Below are 17,631 nucleotides of genomic sequence, written 5' to 3'. Positions count from 1 at the left end.
TCCTAGAAGTATTGACTCACTCTCCTGCCTTCCTGAACTAAAGCTTACCACTGTCATTAACTTTCCCTTAAACATTTAACTCAAGAGCACTTTTGGCTTTCTTCTGACTTTGATGGCTTATGTTTCTCTAATACTTCCTGTGTGTTTCTGTAATGCCTGCTGCGTGGCTCCTTTCTGAAAGAGAGCATTTACTGGTCACTGGAATTTGGAGGGGTTAAAATGACTTTTTTATTATTTTTTATTTATTATTCTGTACTGTCTTCCCAAGCTTGTGCACTGCTCTCTTTGAGAGAAGTTGACATTGAACTCCTTTTGTTAGGCCCTCAGTATTTTGGACTCATAGGAAAAAATTGTTACAGACAAATTACCCAAATTACTTGCAGGAGCTGCCAAATTTGGTAGCAACCTCCATTAGTCTGCAAAGTGCTCTGAAGAGCCTGCCAGTTTGCTTGCCTTGGATGGTTTTCATACCTGGCCAGTGAGCTGAGCACTCTCCTGTGGCAGGGCTGTGAGTAGCTGGTGAATGTGCTTTGCTCTTTCTGATGAGGTTATGAGTTTTCCTCAGCCTGTGCTCCTTTGCACTCCCTTGTGTTCATGACGATGAGGCTTTAATCATTTAACCTAGCCCTGCTTGAATTTTGTTTGCTTTGCTTAGAGTGTAAATGCCTTTGCTGCTGGTGTTGTTCCTACTCTTTTTAATGCAGCGCTGAACACACGCACCAGGTAGACAAAACAGATTCCCAAAAGGCTTTCCTTTCGAAAATCCGAAAGAATTTCTTAAATAAAACAAAAGCAGCATTATAGATGATTTTTTTCTTTTGCTTTTATTCTAGTTTGAAAAAGATTACCTTGAATTTAAGAATCAAATCGCAGCACTGTATGAATCTATACAGGAATTTGTGGATTCCTGGTTTGAGAAGACCCTAACTGTAAGTAAGGCTACAAATGCAAACCCCTGCTTCTGCTGCTCAGAAGGGCCAAGAACCCATAGCTCCTACTAAACTCCTTCATTGCTGCCAGTGCTTTGTGCTGTGCTGGTGGCTGCCTGAGTAATGTTGGAAGACATCAAACCTATTACAAATGTTCTAAAAGTTGCTTGCAGAAGTGTTGTAAAGGAATGTTCATTCTTACTTGATCCCAGGTGTATGTCCCATCTTTCCATACTAATTTTATAGCTACGTATTTTGAAGTTTATTTTCTTTCTTCATCTTGGTGCTTCCTGTTGCATTTCTAAGTTATTTCTGTTTCACTGGCAGAAGTAATGAATTAACATCTGCCATCTGTTTCCTTAATGCCAATATTGTTAATGGCTCAGGCCCTGAGCAGATATGAAATGTTAATGAAGTGTGAGGTAAAGGTGTAGGTGTTCTACCACAACTGTTTGCTGAAAAAAAAGCAGTGAGGATTTGAGAGTCAGAAAAAACCCAAGCTGTAGTGATAACAGTTTCTTGGTTTATACAGTGGTATGTCCTGTGTGGGACAAAATATAGAAATAAAATTCACAAACTTGTCTGGATGTTTTTTTCTGTAATTCTTAGGAAATGACTGACAAATTTGCATATTCTAAATTAATAGAATACTTTATGGACAATTATTTTCTGAGCTGTTATCTTCTGAAGTAAATGCTCCATCTTCCTTTTTAGACTGAACAGATGCTGGAATTTCTGATAAAGCTTGAACAAATAGGAGAAAATATTGATCTAGATGAGAAGTATACCATTGTTCTTCAACAGTACAGCCAAGACTTAGAGTTTATTCAAAAACTCTATCAGAAGGAAAAGGAAAATCCACCTTTACCACGTAATATACCACCAGTAAGAATGAAGTAAAAGAGAGAGAAAAATTATTTCTTGACTGTTTTTAAGATGATGAAAATATAACTTCATATCCTCTGTGTTTTAGGTAACAGGGAAGATTATGTGGGCTCAGCAGTTATTCAGAAAAATTGACCATCCAATGATGTTCCTTAAAAAGAAAACTGAACTTTTGAAGGTTGGAAATTAGCAAAGAAGGATTTATCCTAAGCTGTTAAGGATGTTATTAACAGACAGAAAATTTACTTGTATGCTTCTACACTCACTATTCTTTCTATATATTAAATCTTTTTTATTGTATCTTGGCTTGTAGCCAAGCTCATTCAACAGTGGGATCATCTGTATACCTTTCTCAGTGGGCCATTAGTGCCTTGTATATGTCATAATATAAATTTTGTTCTATGAACAAGAGTGGGAGGTAAAATCAGGAAAAGAGTTATGCTGCTTAGAGAAGTTGAATACTACTTAATAATTGAATTCCTAAATATATTGCTATGTTTCTGAGTCTTATCTTGTCACTAAAACAGCATAATTTAGAGATTTCTTTAGTTTTCCTGAGCCTAGTGGAGAGCCTTTCTACTGTTAGACTCATGGAATTGTTCAAGTGATGCTTTTTTGTGTTTTCTCCCCTAAATTGCAGACAATGGAAATGAAAAAAGTTATCAAGAACTACAATAAAATGGCTGCAGTTCTTTTAGAATTTGAGCTTATTTATTATAGAGCCTGGTGCAGGTTTGCTGACCAGGCGAGGAATGCTCTGTGTGCTTCCTTACTTGTCAGGCACCCAGAAACCAAGGTAAATATGATTCATTCTTTGTATGAATGTTACATGATTTAGTATTACAAATGCTACTTTAATCACATCATGGATAGAAAAGAAAGCATTAAAGTGACCTTAACCTGAATAGGGTTAAAAAATGAGCTACTTGAGTTGAAATATTTTCCTTTTTGTGTATATTTACGTTACGTCTCATAATGTTTCTTCTTCATAAGGCTTCTGTCTTATTCAGGGCATAAAAAGGACAGTATCCAGCAAATACATATCTACTACTGACTTATCTACATTCTTTAGATATTGTTTCCTAATTTATTTTCTATGTTAACCAAAATTTTAGTCAAGGAAGAAATGTTTTCTAGGTCATGGTCTTTTCTGCAGTGATCAATACCACTGTGTTGAATATATTGCAATAACTCATTAATCTGCTTTCAAAACTGATTGTTGAGGCAGAAAATTTTACCGTTCTTACTTCACAGATTTTTTTTTCTGCTGTAGTACAGAGAAATTATGGTTAACATGTGTAATTCTCTGTACTAAAAAATTCCATAACGGACAACTATTAACATAGTTTTCAAATTTATGTAGCATCTTGAAAACATTTACTGCCTCCAAAAGTATAGAGATTAACCTTCACAATATTTCTCCCTAGTTACTGATGGAGCAGCTGAGATGAAAGGCAAATTATCTTCCAGAGAATGTAGCTGAAGAGCTAGAATTAAACTTGGGAAGTCATGGGAGCCAAGTGGTTAGGGCACAGTAAAGGAGTCACAGTGTAAGCTATTGGTTGATTAATACTTTGGGAAACCTATACATTTCTAGAGGAGGTTGAAGAAGAAGCATGGGTAAATATTTTAAAAATCCTTTCCAGTCATCTACATCTCTTTAAATGATCCAGTTATATTACACTTTGGGTAAATACCGAACTAGTGACTTATTTTCTATTTCTTTTCTTCTCTGCTACATGAAGGAATTATTTGTAAACTTAGACCCAATGGTCCTGGAAGTATTTTATGAGTCAAAATACCTGAGAAAAATGCATTTTGAAGTCCCAGATGTTGTCCTTGGTTTGTGTGCGGATGAAGAACAGATTAAAAGACATCAAAGGGAGTGAGTGAACACTTCATGAATTTGTTTCTCATCTGCAAATGGGAATCCCTACCTTTGAGTCTGTTGCATATATTGCTTTTGATTTATTATAATTTTTCTTTCTGATGGAGTTTAATTGAATTTTAATTGCTTTCCCCTGCATTTCCATATTAACATGCAGTTGTTCCTATTTACACGCATATCTCATTACTTGGAAATGCCTACATATTTTTGTTTTGTTACTTCAACAGCTGCTCTCTAAGTGGAGCTCCTAGGTACTGCTATTATTATTGTTAGAATGCATCTGTGCACTCTAATATAACAATTACACTCCAAAATATTACACTTAGCATCAGAAGATTTTTTTTTTTGGCTAGAAAAATAAGCTGGAATTTATCACTTGATTACTGCACAACCCAAACATGTGTAAAGTGAATACATTGCCTAAGTTATAACTTGGTCTCTCAGGTTGAATATTTAAATTTATTTTTGTTGATTTAAAATAATTTCTTTCTGTTTCTTGTAATAGTTCAAATCTTTGCTGCAAGAATTCTTTCATTTCACCAGGGATGCTGGATGTTAATTCTAGAACTCTCTAAACAGGGATGTTCAATCTGAAAAAGCAATGCTTTGTGAGGACTGTTCTTCATTTCTTAATTAGAATTGGACAAAAAGGGATGAAATTAAAGAGTTTCATAAATACTTCAGTCCCTTCTCTCTTTTTCTGTTGTTGAAATTTTCAGTGTTTCAGTCTTACAATGCAGCATTTTTAATTGATTTTGTGTGGAGTGTTTAAGGACAACTAACATAAAATTTTTAATGTGCAAGGCAAACTCTGTGCTACAAACCTCCAAAATACAACCGCCATCCAAATTTTGCCATCCAACAGGAAAAAAAGTACAGAAAATATTTGCATTAAAAAAAAGAAAGCCAAACTTTCTTTCTACTCTAAAAAAACCTTCATATTGACTCCCCAAGTAGAGAAGAAATATTAAGGGGATGTAGATTTTTGATTAACAACATTTAGAAAACAGTTCTGGGTATATTGTGAATGGGTTATCTCAGTCTATGGTTTGTAACAATGATGTATAAAGTCGTGATTTTTATCTGGTGCAGAACATAGCGATTGCTGTTTTTGCAGCATTTCTTGTAAGGAACCCATTATATGACCTTTGAATTATATTTTCTTCTAATTCTTGTTTATGTAATTTCTCTGTGTAGCTCCATTTTCATGGAACTATGGTGGTAAACCTTATTTCAGAATTTGGACCCTTTTTCTTTGGGATTCAGGGTTCTAAGTGATTTGCATGTAGCTTTTCTTAAAAGCACTGTAATTTCATGCCATGACTTGTGAGATGTGAAGATGGAGACAAAACCCCATGTTTTCAATTTCCGGTTTCCATTTATTTTTTTTAATTGTGAATAATTTTTCTTGCAGAAAAATTCTGTCAATTGATCACAGCCACTTTGCTGCAGGTACTTAGTTCTTCAGTCTGGTTCTGCTGCTGGAAAGGACAAAGGCCTGTCTGGAGTTAGGAAGAACTGGGAAGGGTTCTTATTGTTGAGATGGGATCAGAACTTGCAAACATTTTTAACAGAAAATGTGTCCAAAATTCTGTGTGTTTCAAATATATGAATTAAGCACATTATAAGCATGATCATGTCTATCAGACTCCAGAACCTGTTGATCAGCTACAAGGAGCATCTGAATAGGATCCCTGTTGTGCTGAAGCCGCTGATGAAGCCATTGATAGGACAAGTTGAGGATGCCCTTACCCCGGGCCTGATGCAACTGTCGTGGACTTCTTTGAACATCAATAAATGTAGGTAATAGTGGAAGAAGTGGTGAGTACTTCATACTGTTAGGTGCCTGCATTTATTTTTACTTCTCTGTGAAAAAAATGTTTGTGGACTGACCACTTTAGGTGGATAATTTTAGCCCAACTGCTACAAGAATGTGAGACAAGGAAAAAGCTATGCGTGTCTTAATAATATCTTTTCTGTTAAAAAAAAAAAATCTTCATAACTTGTGCTGAACATCCTAAAAGTGACATGTCGGGAATCAAAGTTGGAGATTTCTGCTCAAATCCTATTTTTTTTTCCAAAAAACATTTTTTATTAGACATTGAGATTTTCCACACTACCAGTAAGACACAACCTTAACCCTATCAAATGCAGCATGAAATAGATTAACTGCTGTAAAATGTCATTGAAATGGGCATATAGAAAACCATCACCAAGACTTTCATGTTGCAGCTTTTTGAGAAGACAATAACTCATGCTTGTAAATAAGTTTTTCAGTTGAGGTTGATTGATGTTAGGCTTTCCCTTTTCTTCTTCAAAAAGAAAAGCAGCAATATAAACAGGAACAGGTACACTCTAAATCTGGAAGTGATATCTAAGGGAACTCCATCCAGAAATATGGGGGTCCATAGTCACCTTCTAGACTAAAACTCAGGAGACACAGCAGAAAAATAGTTTTAGGACTACTGAGTTTATATATTAAAAAAAAAAATAAAAAAAAAATCCAAGGAATTTTTTGGATTGCTTTTCTGTTTTAGACAATAAAAAGACGAGTTCCACCATTAACTTCCTAGTCGCAATAAATGACATTTCTTACTTAAAACATCAGCACTTCAGCAGCCCTGGCATACTGCTGTGCCTTAGATTTCGTAGTGATTTCTTTCTACATACAGTAGAAATATACACATATATATTTATATATATAAAACTTTATGGTAGTAAGAGTGACAAAGGACATCAGGTGCTGTATTTCTTTCTATTTTGCAATGAAAGTATGAAAGGGGAAGAATTTTTCCAGTCTATTCAGAAAGAGCAGAAACAGTAGATTTTACCTTTAGTTTAACAAACACATTTGTTAAACAATACGTTTATCTATTTCCAAAGTAAATTAGGTCATACATATGAAAGAAAAAATCTAATAGTTTAACAAGGCTGTAGTCTTGGCTGGGGGAATTTGAACCATTTAATTTTTAAGTTAATTATAATGGTAAAGTACTGCATTTTGCTGTGTATGTGTGTAGGAGGGCATTTGTATCCTTTCTGTTTTCTTTTCTGTTTTGATGATCCTTTTCATTACAATGCTATTACCAAAAAGAAGAGACATTTTGAAGGATATTGTTCTGTTTATTACGAAATGGTTTAATCTAAAGATGGAAAAGTACAGCAAGTCCAACATATTTCAGGCTTTTCTTTCATATTTCATTGCCATTAAATCTTCATTTCATTATAAAAGCTGGGGGGAGGCAGGGGTGAGAAGTGGGAAGAGGTGGCAAGAAGGGGAGATGAGACTTAAGAGATCTGTGTTTTGGATTGATTTGTTTTCATTTTGATATCCTTGTTTAGTTATTCAGAACGTTTACAGTACCCTGAGGGAGTTGGACTATGTGGTCAAAGCAGCATCTGACACCCTGGAATGTAGAATTGAAAGAATTCTGAAAGACATGTCAAACACTGCTCTGATAGTTTTGCCAGAAGATGAGCCTATAGATGTGACTTCTTTCTTGGAACAAATAGAAAAGCTTGCTATCTCTGCTGCTTCCAAACTGTCTCAGTAGGTTTCTTAATTGCACAGACTTGAAAGTCGTTTTTGGGAGGGTTTATGTGTCGAGACTTTACTTTTAAAATGTTATTGTAACAGAGTACTAGTCTAGAGCAAAGTGGTAGTCTTAGGATGCAGGGAGAAACTCTCACAGCAGTTGTGAGATAGCATAGTATTTGGCATTTAGCATTTATTTAGCATTTCTTACATTTTTTCCTATAACATTCTTATAAGTAGCAAGAAAAATGAAGATGGATAGGACTTGAAATCTCATTCACATGTTAATTGCTTATTTCTTAATACTTCTTTAATTTTTATTTTAATCATTCTGATTTCACAGATTATTTTACTGCCCCATCATGATAAACCTGTTTTATTACCTATAGCTAGAAGAAACCTTTTTTTTTTAAACAAAATTATGATGAAGTCCAGTTGAATCAGATATAACAGGATCTGAAAAATGGGCTTCTTTTTAGTCATCATGTTTTAAATTCTCTGCATGCCCAAGGAATAGGAACAAACAGCAAAACATCGAAAGGGAATTTCCCTTCACACAAGTGCAGTGGTACAGGGGGTGTGTGTCTGGGAAATAACAAAGGGTATTCCTTATGTTCGATTCCCCATGGGTGACTGTAAGGTTGTTTTTGTAGGCAGAGCCAACAGGTGGAATGCTCTGTTTATGAACTTATAGATGTTCTTAAGCACAGTCTGAAAGCAGATGCTGGAAGAACTCTGGAGGTAAGATCTCTACAATAATTACATTATGACCTTCTAGTCAGATGCTTGATATTTCATTTATATGCTGGATAATATGATTATTTTCCTAAGAATTTCCCTTTCACTCTTCAGGATTCCTTTGCCTGTACACATCTTGATATGAAGCAGAAAACACGCTGCCAAGAATGTCTGTCCTGTAGTTGCTATAACCTGATGGGACAGCTTTGTCAGAAGAATACTGACTCTTTGATCAGATGTGAGTCTGGTTTTTTCAGACATATTAAATTTTTAAAATAAAACCTTAAGATTTCTGTTCCCCCCCACCCCCAGTTTATTGTGGTAAAAAATAATATCCTCGCTTAACTATTACATTTATTTAGGCATGAAGATTTCTTTAGAATCCTTAAGACATCGATTGCATGTTATTGACTCCAGGTATCAGACGACTAAGTTTGTACAGGCACACAGGGTTCCTTTGTTCAGAGCTGAAATTCAACTGGCTATTCCAAATATTGTTTTGAGACCAAGTCTTAAAGATATTCAGGTAACAAAACTATTGCACATCTCAGTCATTTATGATAAAACGTTTATAAATGCCTTGTTTTAAAGCAATTTGTGCAAGTCTGGTATAAGAACTAAAAGGAAGGGGAAGAAAAGGTCATTTGAGTTCATGATGACAGTGGGTGCTAAGGATGCAAAACAGGTACAACAGGTCTGTTGTACAGGCTGTTAGAAGGGACTTTTTTGCTCAAAACTCAGTAACTCAGCAATTCACAAACCTCTACTGAGATGCAAACATTTCAAAATGAGTGAAAAAGTAAAAATGAATGCCATCAATACAGCCTGGTTGACTTCCCAGTCTCTTTAAACTTTTTCAGAATTTAAAATCTGTTTAAAGTATAATTCATAAATCAGCATTCAGCAGTAGAGAAATGGAAAGAAAAATATTACCAGCCTGAAGCCCTAAACTGTGAAAAAATTTAAACACTCTTTTAAACTTACACTAGTTCAGCAAAATTCTTACACACATATTTGCAATATCCTGTGATGTCTGAAGTTAGTCAGAGTATTAGTTGTTTATGGTGTTGATTTCTGGATTTCTCATTTAGCATGGTGACCGTCAAAATCAGTAGCTGAGTTATTTCTCAAGTTTCGTGTGCAGCCTTCATGGTTTTGTCATTGAGAAATCAGGCCACAAAGTGTGATTTTAAAATGCCATATATAGAAGTCATCTGATAATTTCTATAGCTGCCTTATAGATTATATAGCATACCATCACAAATTCAGACAAATGTATTCAAGCAATCTGGTGCGAATGTGAAAATTATTATTAATAACACATAACTATGTTTATAACAGTTTAAAGGGAAACAGTACTGTAACTAAGTTGTAATCCCCAGTGATTCATGATTACTGTTCATAAAGGTCTCTCATGTTCTTGTTTGAAAACCACATAAACTTGGAAGGACTGTGATAAGACTTGATGGAGTACTCTTTTCCCTTACCAAATGTGTTTTGGTGATCCTATGTCACGCTTATTAGAATATTTCATTTAAAGATAGAGGTATAATTTTTCAACATTGGTATTGTTTGAATGATCATCTACCACACATATAATATCTCAGTGAACTCAAGGTGAATGTTTTGCTTTTTTCAGAGTGCTGTAAACAAAGCTGTAAATATCATACTGTCAGTAGCCAAAGATATTCCCCTGTGGAAATTTGCTTACTTACATTATAAACAGCAGCAGGTGGGTATTTTATTTTGATTATTTAAAAAAAAAAAATTGTCAACATTTCTTAAGATTATGTTCTGTACCAATACTTTGACTTGTTTCCTGGTTGATCTTCCTGTTAAGTGAACGCCTAGTTTTTAATCTCTATGCCAAGTAATAGAACATAACAGCAATAGTTCATAAATCCTATGTTTGGTAGTTTCTAATATTAAAATCAAAAGTTGCTTAAAAAAAATCTTTCAAATATTCTGTTCAAGTATGATGATGATAGTGTAGAACCAGCATTATCTGTAAATTCTACCAGCTGAATATAAATCATTACCACTCTTCCCAGCAAAAAACTCTTTAAGTTAAACTGCAAGCCTTCATATGGCACCTATCATACTACAGCTAATACCGCACAAATATTTTAACTGGCATCAAAATTAGCACTAAAACCTTGGGAAGGTCTGAGGTTCAGATAGGAACTGAAATTTGTTGAAGGACAAGAATGCATAGTGTTGGTAATCATATGGCCTTAATTGTCTCCTCTGGGAACAAAATATAGACGTCTGTAGATCTGTGCTGAGAAGTGTCTTTTAAAAAAATATTTTCTTTTATTGATATCACATGAAAGATAGATCAGGTCATTTTGGTGAAAAAACCCACATTCCAGTCCTGCAAATAAATAATAATCAATATTAAAAAAAAAAAAAAAAAAGGAACTAGGAGAGAGTGGACTGAACTCTGTTTTGTTAAGCAGAACGTTAGCTTCTTTTCAAGCAGACAACCTTGTACTGCCTTCAGGACTTTCTATGGCCAAGAATGAGAATAGATTGTAATTCTACACCAAAGAAGGCAGAAGGACCTTAGCAGCTATGTAGGAGGAGAAAACAGCTATACTTGTATATGGTACACATTTGACTGTTGTAATTCCGAGATGATTAATGCAGAGCTCTGCATGACAATCTTTTATAAAATCATCTTTAACACTAGAACTATGTAAAAATCCAAGCTGAGAACAGGGAGTCTCCCTGTGAACATTTATCTGCACTTTCTGTCTGTTCCTAGAAATAGTTATGATCTGAACATCATTGCTCATTCCGTAATTTAAAAATCAGAAAAAAACCCAAACAAACTAGTGCACTTTTTTTTTTTTCTTGTTTAATTTATACCAGGTTGAACAAGCTGTTGCTTTAGAGTTAGGTGATGAGAGCAAACTCACCAGGATGGTGACACTGAAACCTTTAGACAAACAGATCATCGAACACAAGGATGTAAACAAAGTGGTGATCCAACTAAATACAATTATTTTGTCTCTTAAAACTGAAGCACTGGTTCTTCTGAAGACCTTTTCTGAATTTTCGGACATCTGGAACAAGGTTAATTACATGCTTAATATAATACGTTGATATGTTGTAAAATCTAAATATGTAAAAAAAGAAAATGAATTTGTTGTATAAGGAGTCTGTGTTCAGTAGGAAGCATTGGTTTCATGGTAGAATCCATACACTCATAATTCCTCTGTCTGCTCTTGTGTTGACCAGAACTTGCAAATATTTACCAATTAAAGCATCTAAGAAAGATGCTAAAGCATCTTCTTCTTCTTCTAAAGCAGAAGAACACAAAAGAATTTTGGGGCAACCTTGTGCTTTCATATGCTTATAAATCTTTCTCACAGCATCTTGTTTGCATGTGTTATGAAAAAGAATAGTTGAACAGAATCTCTTAGAAATTAGAGATAGCAAAATTATTCCTGAATATTAAATGGACTAGTTCTCAGTCAACCGCTGCTGAGAGGTACTTTTCTGTATCTTCACAAAAAAAGGAGATGACCTGTATCTAGGAAATCTTTCAGCAAAAAAGGTTCAAAAGCTGAAGTGAATCTGTGCTGATGGAGTTTTCCTCATTAGGAAGTGGGTCCAGTAACATAAATGGTAAAGATCTGTGGAGTGTTTTGTCAGGAGATTCACCATGAAGTAAAACCTTGAGTACATTCTGAGTAGTAAAATTCAGCTCTGGAAATGGACATCTACTGGTCTTACCTATCAAAGGTGCTTTAGTCTTTAACTTCCCATTCCTAAATCAACCCTTAAGTGACTCTACTGTCCAGGCTGAGAGCATTTTCAGCTCTTCATGGCTTCTGAGGTTCCAAAGCTTAATGCTCAGTTTGCGTGAGCTAAGCGCATATTGGTAGCATGTAGTTTCACCCAGACAAGACACAGTCAGATTGGGTGAACAATGTTTCTTTCTTACTAAAATCTTCTAAAACAGTCAATTAACCTGCTCCTTAAAATTCCTCAGGAGCCAGCGCTGTTCCCCCCACCTTTATAATCTCTGTTGGACCATTGGGAACCATCACTGGTAGCTCATTATTGGCCAGAGACGTGCAAATTGTCAGGGATCTCATGGTGCAGACTGCAGGGGAATGTAGCTGAGATGAGTGAAGATCATCTGTTTGTAATTGAACTGAGAACCTTGCACATTTGTTGAGCTGGTGACACTGATTTCTCACCTCTGCAGAGACAGGCCTACCTTATGAAAAAGAAGGATACTCAGTGCTCTATTGCCTATAAACAACCTTCAGCAAACTAATGCCCTCTCTCCCCTTAAATCCATCCTCTCCTGCCAAACCGTTTTCTTCAAATGGCCAGGAGGCCATCTGCACCTAGAAACTGCAGTTTAAAGGTGCTGTTTCAGGCAGAGTGAAGATGACTGAGTGCAATTCCTCCCATTTAAATACCTGTTAGAGAATGTGAACTGCTTTTTTGGGGTTGCAGACAGAAGGAAGACTAGGATGAAAGATTTCCCTCAAAATTTTAGCAGCTACATTGTAAATTTTGTTGTAACATTTGGATGGATAAGGGATATCCTAACTTGTGTCAGTTTTTGAGTTATAGATTTCAAGTTCTTTGAAGAGTATTATACAAAAAGTAAGAGTCAGGAAAGGCAGTTGAAGTAAAATAATTTGTGCTTATACTAAATAATGCTTATATCATAAGTTCTTTTAGAGAGGGAGCCTTTTGTGTTTGTACAATATGTCAGGCAGCTGGGCACCCTTTAGGTTATTATAATACCAATGCTAAATAGTAATTAAAATAAATTTCTTTTAAGTAGGATCCAGAAGAAAAAGTAAAGGAATTTATAGCTAATAAACCAACAATGGCTGAATTCCAATCTCAAATCAGATACTTTTCCGTAAGTATTTTATCTTTAATAAAAATGAACTGTTCAGAAAAAATTTAGTGACATTAAATACTGAACATATGTATTTGTCTTAGCAATTGGAAATGAAAATCAGAGAACTGCCCAATCATTGTGCACTGCAGTCAGTGGAAGTTGCAACAGAGTCACTGAAAATAGCTTTAATTCAGGAATGCCGCTCAAGACAAAGAACATTTGGATTAGCTTTAAATAAAAAGTCTGCCACAGATGTGGGTGAAATTTATTCCTTCATTGAAAATGTTAGCAAGAGGTTAAGCAGACCTATCCATGACTTAGATGATGTACGGGAAGCAATGGAAGCACTGAAGGAGATCCGAGAGAATGAAATTAAAATTGACACGGCAGTTGGACATATAGAAGAATCTTATTCTGTTCTTCATAAATACAATCTGCTCTTTCAAGATGAAAATACAGAAAGAGGTGATGGATTGGCCTATGTCTGGAAGAACCTAAACACACAGGTATTGTAGTTATATTATTTTTCAAATCATTAGTATCAGCTCTCTTAATGTTGAAATGACAGAATAAACCTATTTACCTAATTAATTTTTTGTTTCCTGCATTCATTCTTTTATGACTGTTTTTTTTCTCTTTGTCCACATATAGGCACAACAGGTTGAGGACTTGCTGCTGAAGGTACAGCCAGACATGAAAACAGATTTACTGAGAGGTGTTCAAAAATTCCAAATTGATACTGCAGGATTTTATAAAGAATATGCTGAAAAGTAGGTGACCTGTGATGCAATAGAATTATACTTTGTTAGTGGTTGTTTGAAAATGGTGTATCTAAAGGGCTTCAGAAAACAAAAACATCACAGCATCGCTCAATACATTACGGAAGAATGCCTAATTTCAGATTAATATAAGGTGGGTGAACAGTCTTACCATCAAAGATTCCTTCCTGTAATTTCAGTACTGGAGTCAGTGATATTACATAAGAGTTAATTGGTTGGGTGAAAAAAAATGAATTCTCAATCCAGATCAAGATGTAAAATTTGTTTTTGCATCTCAACAAAGCACTTTGGGAGATATTTAACAGTAAGTGTTAAAGCAGTGTTTTGGATGTGACTGGAGATACCAGTTCTAGGTATTTCTAAATTCACCATCTTATTCAGCCTTTTAAACTTACTTTATCACTTTTGAAGATGTAAATTGTGGGATATTTGTGGTTCATTGGACACTCCTACAGCAACAACAAGGAAAGAAAGCCAGGATTTGGCTTGCTGTGATTCATTATGGCTCTAGGACAATACCTGACCTTTGAGGGCTTCCCTCATCCTTTGGTGACAGAGGACTCCCACACAGCCCTGCTGGGTGACCTCAGCATGACTGACACCCCATACTGTGGGATCTGCTCTTGAGGCTTCACTGCTTGCTCCCTGACTGCAGCTCCAGCTCTGCCACAGCTGTGCCTGTGCCTGGCATGGGCCCTGCTGAGCTGAACATGGGTCCCAAGGCACAGACTCGCTCCCGAGGCTGACCTCAGAGCAGCCTGGTTCCCACTGGCCTGTGTCTCATCCTGGTTACCTTCCCTAGTCCTGCACCGAACCCAGATTTACTGACTAACTTTCCCTGCTTGACCTTGGTCCTGTCTAATTATTGTCAACTTCTCTAAGGACCTGGGCTATCATTTGAACCTGATTACCACCCTGAGGGCCCTGCTCTTCCTGCTCAGGTTCTGTGGGATCATGCCTTGGCTGCCTTTGTGTTCCCACTTTCATCTCCTGGTCCCGTTTCCCTTGCCAAGCAGCCAGCCTGCTGCTTTCTGCCCATCTGCCTGAATTTCTTTCTAGAAATAACCGTGGCACAACAGAAGATGACAGGCTTCCCATCCCAAAATATTATGATGTAACCAAGAAGTGGTCCCAGATGTGAGATCTGGGAATTGCACCCAGTCCTACTGCTGAGATGTGCTCATTAGGCAAAATGGTATTTTTTTCTCATATTTTTCTGACTACTTAATTACGGTTCTAGTGCCAACTACACAGTTTTCACTCCTGATTTATGTATTTACATCTTTCCCTTTTTAAAATATAAATGAAAATAATTATTAAAATTTATTTTAGGGGAGAAACAGGAAATAACAAAGATAAAACATTTGCAGATCTTTAGCAGTTTGTAAGATGTATGGTAACACAGATGAATTTTTTTATTAGAAAAGAAATTGGGTTTTCTTTCAGGGACTATTGAATATGTAATCTTGGTACACTGAATATGTGCTACATTTCCTCTTTGAGTGTCTTGTAAAAATTTACAGAAAAAAATGTTAAAAAAATATTACATAATGTTCAGTAACTATGGTTTGGGTTGTGTTGTGCTTCTTTGTGAGACCTGTATGGTTGAGAATTTCACTGAATTTGTTTTGGCTTTTGCAGGGGCCCCAGCGAGGACAATATTCCTCCCCATGAAGCAAGTAACAGATTACAGATCTTTCAAGCCAAATTTGATGAACTGTGGAGGAAGTATCTCTCTCTTTCTGGTGGGGAAGAATTATTTGGTCTTCCCATCACAGGTAGTTTCTCAGGGGATAAGGATACCTGTTTCTAAGCTATTAATTTTTTCTTGTGATTCCTGCTAAATGCATGTAAATTTAGAAAAATTGCAGAAAAATTCTTTGCAGTAAATTATTATAGTCTTTCCTATGAAAAGCAGCTGGGGGAAACTGGCTCTCAGTGTGCACATACATTAACATCAGGTGGAAAAATACTGCACGGCTCTCTGGGTCCAGATGCTCTGCTCTCCTACTTTTTCTGTTCATAGCTAAGCACATCTCCTGCCAGTGTTCTGCCCCATACAAATTTGGGAAACATGTTGCCAAAGTACTCAAATTGTCCCTGCTCCAGTTGCATAATGAATTCCCTTGGGCTGTGCAACTGATCTGTAATGTCCTTATGTCTCCTAGTCAGACACAGTTCCTTTGGAAGACTGTGGTGTGAACTACAGCAGAATGTATGATAAGCACTTTAATTTCTGCATCCTAAATTGAGTACATTTTCCTGTCTGAGGACATATGTAAATCCAAAATCTAAATATATTTTACTAGGAATTCCAAAAGATACACAAGAAAGTAAATAAAATGTTTCTGTTAAGGATGTCCATTTGAAATGTTTTATTGTCTAATATATTCTATATATTTCATTTGAAAGCACATCCATCATCCTCAAACTCTGCCTCTTAAGTAAATAGTGTAAATTGGACATAGGGAGATATTTTAGTTCTTGTCTAAAATTATATTGTGTTTCAATTCCATTTCATCCACTTTTTCAACATTGTCTTCCTCAATTATAAGATTACACCTACTGCTACACAGGAATATTGATTTAAAAAATCAGTGATCTAAGCAATTGCCGTGCATCAAAATCTTTTGCTCTTACATAATGTAAATGGAAAAGTTTGTCTTCCTAGACACTATCTAGAAAACAGCAAGTCAGATTTGATTAATTTATTAAATAGCATTATTAGATATGCATTGATTCTTATGTTCATAAATACATTTGATGTGAATACCTAATTAACACTCATGAATTTCCAATTTTAAAATTTGAAACAGAGTATCGTGAACTTCACAAAATTAAACGTGAACTTTCATTGCTTCAGAAACTTTACAGTCTTTATGATACAATTACTTCTAGTATTGACAGATACAATGAAATGCTTTGGAATGGTTTAAATATTGAAAAAATTAACAGTGAACTTCTGGACTTTCAAAGCAAGTAAGTTGGTTTTTTTTTGGTGAAGTACATGCAATTTTTATTTCTAGCTCTTCATTTTAATGAGTTTGTGGAAATTGCTGTGAGGGACCGAAGGATGTTGGTCCATCTCATGCTCAGTTTTGGGCACAACTGCACTGTGGTGCAATATGCAGCTGGTTTGTGAGTCACTTGAGGCTTGTTGGTGTATATTGACATGGTAGGCTGTAGCTTATTGAATAAACAAGGTGCACAAACCTGTGTCAAGATGGTTGTAAGTATAACTAACTTTCAAAGCTGATCTTATGCAGTACCTTCTCAGTGATTTAGTTTACAGCTAATTAATTGTTAGTCCATGATATTAGATCGAATTTTGAACCTACTGCTTACTTCTACACATTTGTCTAAATTGTAAGTGCTATTTCAAGAAGGGTAGATAGTCATGCTGAATTCTGAGGGGTTATTTATGAAATTTGAATATAATAAACACAATAATGTTTTCCACAAGAAACTGACAGAACTGATATTTACTCATTAATGTGAAAAAAAACCTAACCCAATCTTCCTTTTAAAATAAGAATAGTAAAAATGAATATATGTGAAACATATATACTTCTGCATTTGGACAATGTAAATCTTCATCTCATTTCAGTAGAATTCTGAAATCTGCATCAAAATTCTTTCTGTAGTTAATTGTATTTTACAGGCTGTAGGACTTTTCATGCTTCCTTCTGCAGAACGCTGAAGGAAGCCATTGCACAGCAATAGTTTTCATTTATGTGTTTCTCTTTGAACTTCATGTGTGAAGTTTTTGGTTTTCCTCTCAAGTGTTGAACTATATTTGGAGCAGCGTGACTACCAATAGGCAGTAAATGTTTTTTTTGTAATAAAAGTCCAGCCCAGTACTATCCTTCTTTTGGAAGTTTCCTAGCATCATTGTGTCAAGCTATTCTCTCTGAAGGCAGAGAAATTGAAACAACATATAGGAGATACTCACAGAAATATCTAAGATGGTATGCTGTGTTTTGAAAAAAGCAGGAATGCTG

The 17,631-nt window shown here is 35.6% G+C and overlaps 1 protein-coding gene across 1 annotated transcript in view; it reads left to right on the top strand.

The window, feature by feature from the left end:
• The window catches only part of LOC131575534 (dynein axonemal heavy chain 5-like), a 149,094-nt gene that overhangs the window by 17,595 nt on the left and 113,868 nt on the right, over window positions 1-17,631 (top strand). The window contains exons 15-31 of the mRNA XM_058831122.1: window positions 834-929; window positions 1,644-1,814; window positions 1,903-1,992; window positions 2,455-2,610; window positions 3,560-3,699; window positions 5,350-5,501; window positions 7,045-7,252; window positions 7,891-7,978; window positions 8,090-8,213; window positions 8,338-8,501; window positions 9,615-9,707; window positions 10,850-11,053; window positions 12,789-12,869; window positions 12,953-13,357; window positions 13,503-13,621; window positions 15,272-15,408; window positions 16,447-16,609. Of these exons, the coding sequence (XP_058687105.1) occupies window positions 834-929; window positions 1,644-1,814; window positions 1,903-1,992; window positions 2,455-2,610; window positions 3,560-3,699; window positions 5,350-5,501; window positions 7,045-7,252; window positions 7,891-7,978; window positions 8,090-8,213; window positions 8,338-8,501; window positions 9,615-9,707; window positions 10,850-11,053; window positions 12,789-12,869; window positions 12,953-13,357; window positions 13,503-13,621; window positions 15,272-15,408; window positions 16,447-16,609 (2,591 nt within the window). The remainder of the gene's footprint in view (window positions 1-833; window positions 930-1,643; window positions 1,815-1,902; window positions 1,993-2,454; window positions 2,611-3,559; window positions 3,700-5,349; window positions 5,502-7,044; window positions 7,253-7,890; window positions 7,979-8,089; window positions 8,214-8,337; window positions 8,502-9,614; window positions 9,708-10,849; window positions 11,054-12,788; window positions 12,870-12,952; window positions 13,358-13,502; window positions 13,622-15,271; window positions 15,409-16,446; window positions 16,610-17,631) is intronic.

The sequence above is a fragment of the Poecile atricapillus genome, chromosome 2 (assembly GCF_030490865.1).
Source record: "Poecile atricapillus isolate bPoeAtr1 chromosome 2, bPoeAtr1.hap1, whole genome shotgun sequence".
NCBI classification, from domain to species: domain Eukaryota; kingdom Metazoa; phylum Chordata; class Aves; order Passeriformes; family Paridae; genus Poecile; species Poecile atricapillus.
Note: the sequence above shows the minus strand (reverse complement) of the source record. Positions and strands in the feature narration are given on the sequence as shown.